The sequence below is a fragment of the Lygodium microphyllum genome, chromosome 3 (assembly GCF_053477565.2).
Source record: "Lygodium microphyllum isolate KBCC chromosome 3, Lygodium_microphyllum_v1.1.10, whole genome shotgun sequence".
Classification (NCBI taxonomy): Eukaryota; Viridiplantae; Streptophyta; class Polypodiopsida; order Schizaeales; family Lygodiaceae; genus Lygodium; species Lygodium microphyllum.
Window position 1 is genome coordinate 154,164,026 of NC_141137.1, and position 3,105 is coordinate 154,167,130.

General features: G+C 52.6%; 1 protein-coding gene across 1 annotated transcript; it reads left to right on the forward strand.

Annotated features, from left to right (window-relative positions):
• Positions 1–1,079: 1,079 nt before the first annotated feature.
• Positions 1,080–2,873, forward strand: LOC148039058 (aspartyl protease 25-like). Its single transcript, XM_087674944.1, has one exon. It carries the CDS (start codon positions 1,292–1,294, stop codon positions 2,777–2,779), a length of 1,488 nt encoding a protein of 495 aa, XP_087531070.1. The 5' UTR covers positions 1,080–1,291; the 3' UTR covers positions 2,780–2,873.
• Positions 2,874–3,105: the final 232 nt, after the last annotated feature.

Genomic DNA, 3,105 nt, shown 5'->3' on the forward strand with positions numbered 1-3,105 from the left:
GAGATGGGTAAGAAATATATGAGAGGAGTCACGTAGAGAGAAGGGAGGTGAAAAGGGGTAGGGAGAGAGGTTTAAAAAATAGTAAGGGGGATTCAAGATAGAGAGAAGATAGTGAACAAGATGTGATTTCTTACACTCAATCATATAAAATGTGCATTTCGTATGTCTTTTGTTTGTGGTTAGGTGCAACGTTATTTCTAGCAAGTATGGGTAAAGTTTACAAGTATGGTGCATAATAAAAGGTATTGTATACATATATGAGTCTCTAAATGCAAATGCATGTCTATGCTTTTGTGCATGCGTACGAGAGAGAGAGAGAGAGAGAGAGAGAGTAAAAAGAGGGGAGAGATGCAAAAGTGGTGTGAGGGGTTGCAAATAGAGGAGAGGGATAAACAAGGGGAGGGAGGGAGAGGTGGAAAGGAGGGGAGAGAGGAAGCGATTGGTGATATAGAGAGAGGAGAGAGATAAAAAGGAGAGAGAGAGAGAGAGGTAACAGATATGTGAGAAATTTCACAAAGAGGAGAGGTGTGAAAAAGGCTGGGGAGAGAGAGAGATTGACAACAAATAGTGAGATAGATTCAAAAAAGAGAGAAAATAGTGAGCACGCATGTGACCTCTTACGATCGAGGACATAAAAGAAGAATATGTGTTCATGCTATGGTTGTGCAATTGTACAGATGTTACAATTGTATAGATGTTATGGTTGTGTAATGAAAGCAAAATATATGGTGTTTTTACACTCGAGGATGACAATGTTACTATGCGATAGGAAAGCGAAGCTACCGCGCGGCAACTTTGCTTCTGTGTTGCCCTACTTTGTGAGTTGGCACAAAGCGGGATAGCATTCCTTGCACGTTCTAATTGGGGGATAGTATTCCTTGAATGCTACTTACTATTATTCCAACCTCCTACCACCTTGTTATGCAAACGTGGAGTAAAAATCACGACACGTCACACGAGTGAGCTTCCCCAATTAGCCCTCATCATGGTTTGCTGACTTAACCGTGCATGGTGACAAAAACTCTATTGGAATTCCTTTTTAGGCGATGTCACGTTGTGAGTTCTTTGCTTTATTCATAGTTCACCGAACACGCAAGCAAACCGAGTACCTACTATCGACCTTCTGGTCATACACGGCGTGAGAGAGAGTCCAGAGGCCAGACGAAAAAGCCGATAGACGCCGTTTTCCTCGGTGTCTTCGTCTTGAGTCGAGAAGAGGAAGAAGGGCAGTTTCGGTGTAGAATACAAGAGAGTCCCTTCTCTTTTTTTCATGTGGTAACCTCATTCGCTAATGAACAGAATGTGTAGCTTCCGCTCGTCCATGAGCTTCATCTTCTTAGCTTTGGTGCTGTTTGCTTCACTGCTAGCAAGCTCGCATTCTCAGTCGTCTTCTTCTTCAACTAGTTCGTCTTCCTCCGTGAGAATTCGATTGATTCACAGAGATGCACCTCGCTCTGTGCTTAAGAGCCCCTCCGTGGACGCAAACAGGCAGAGCCTACCCGCCGAGATGCCATTGAAGGAGTTGCTGGTGACAGGAAGGGCAATGAGAGAGAGAGCAAGGGCAAGGAGGGGGAGGAAGAGGGGATCGGGAGGAGTGGCAGAAAGGTTTTCATATCTAGGGGAGAGTGTGGGGGACTTCTACGTGACGATGGGCGTCGGGAGTCCGCCACAGAATCTGGTATTCATAATGGACACAGGGAGCGAGCTCACGTGGACACAATGCAGGCCGTGCAAGGTGTGCAGCCAGAAGGGGGGAGGGCCGTCGTTCCAGTACGGCAAGTCGGCGACGTATCGGAGGGTGCCGTGCGCGTCGCCGCTGTGCTCGCAGAGTCTAGGCTTCATAGGGGGGGTATGCGGCAACGCGACGGCGGCAGGGTCGGGTCCGTCGCCGCCCTGCGTGTTCCAGCTGCAGTACGGCGACAGGTCGGAGGACGAGGGCTACATCTCCGTCGACGCCTTCCGCGTCGGGATGAGTAGCGGGGGAAAGTCCGTCGAGCGTCGGCTCGTGTTCGGCTGCGCGGTGGTGGAAGTGGACGCCGTGCCGGCACCGAACTCCGGCATCGCAGGCCTCAACGCGGGGCCCTTCTCGTTTGCGTCGCAGCTGCTGCAGGGCGCGCGCCACGAGAAGCTGTCGTACTGCCTGCCGGACCGGCTCACGGCCCTCAACTCCACGGGGCCCCTCCTCTTCGGCGACTACCCCCCTCCGTCACCCGCCCTCCGTTACACTCCTCTCGTGCCCCCCTACTCTCCGATGGGGGCTCTCTACTACTACGTCGGCGTCTCCGGCGTGAGCGTCGGCGCCTCCCGACTTAACATCTCCCCTGTCTACCTCGCTGGCGACCCGACCTCCGGCATGGGCGGCACCGTCCTGGACTCGGGCACCGCCATCACGCACCTCGTGCATCCGGTCTACGACGCCGTGGTGCGGGCCATGGCGCGGCAGACGCGACACATGCGCCCCTTCGCGGTCTCGCCGAGCCTGGGCCTGGACCTCTGCTACAACGTCTCAGCGGACGCGGCGGATCTGCCCCGCGTGCCGGCCGTCACCTTCCACCTGCTGGGGGGGGTCGACCTGGTGCTGGACTACCGGAGCGTCCTGTTCGCGGCGGAGCTGGTGGGCGACACCCTGGTGGTGTGCCTGGCCTTCGCGGACTCTGGCTCCACCCAAGTCAGCTCCCTCAACATCATCGGGAACTACCAGCAGCAGAATTATTGGGTGGAGTACGATCTCCAGAACTCCCGCGTTGGCCTTGCCAAAGCCAATTGCGCCCAGTTCTGAGATCCATCGGGAATTGATTTATTATCCATCCATACCGCTGTTTTATCGATTGTTGTGTCTCTCATAATTCCTCAACGATCTTATCTTATGATCTCATGTGTGTTTTCCACGACTCTCTCTGATGTGTGGACGACAGCCAACTCCATAACGGTCTCGGGTGTGCATGTTGACGTACTGTCTGTCGGATCTCTTTTCACGCGTTATAACCTATGTTTACGAACGTTTGTCTAGACTGTGGATTTGATGGGCTGCACATCGTCAAAGAAAGTTAACGTCCCCACTCACCATGGTTAAATAATTTATCTATTGTGCACTGCCAATTTGCC

Excerpts from the sequence above, each read along its gene's own strand:
- LOC148039058 (XM_087674944.1), top strand. The coding sequence starts at position 1,292 with ATGAACAGAATGTGTAGCTTCCGCTCGTCCATGAGCTTCATCTTCTTA.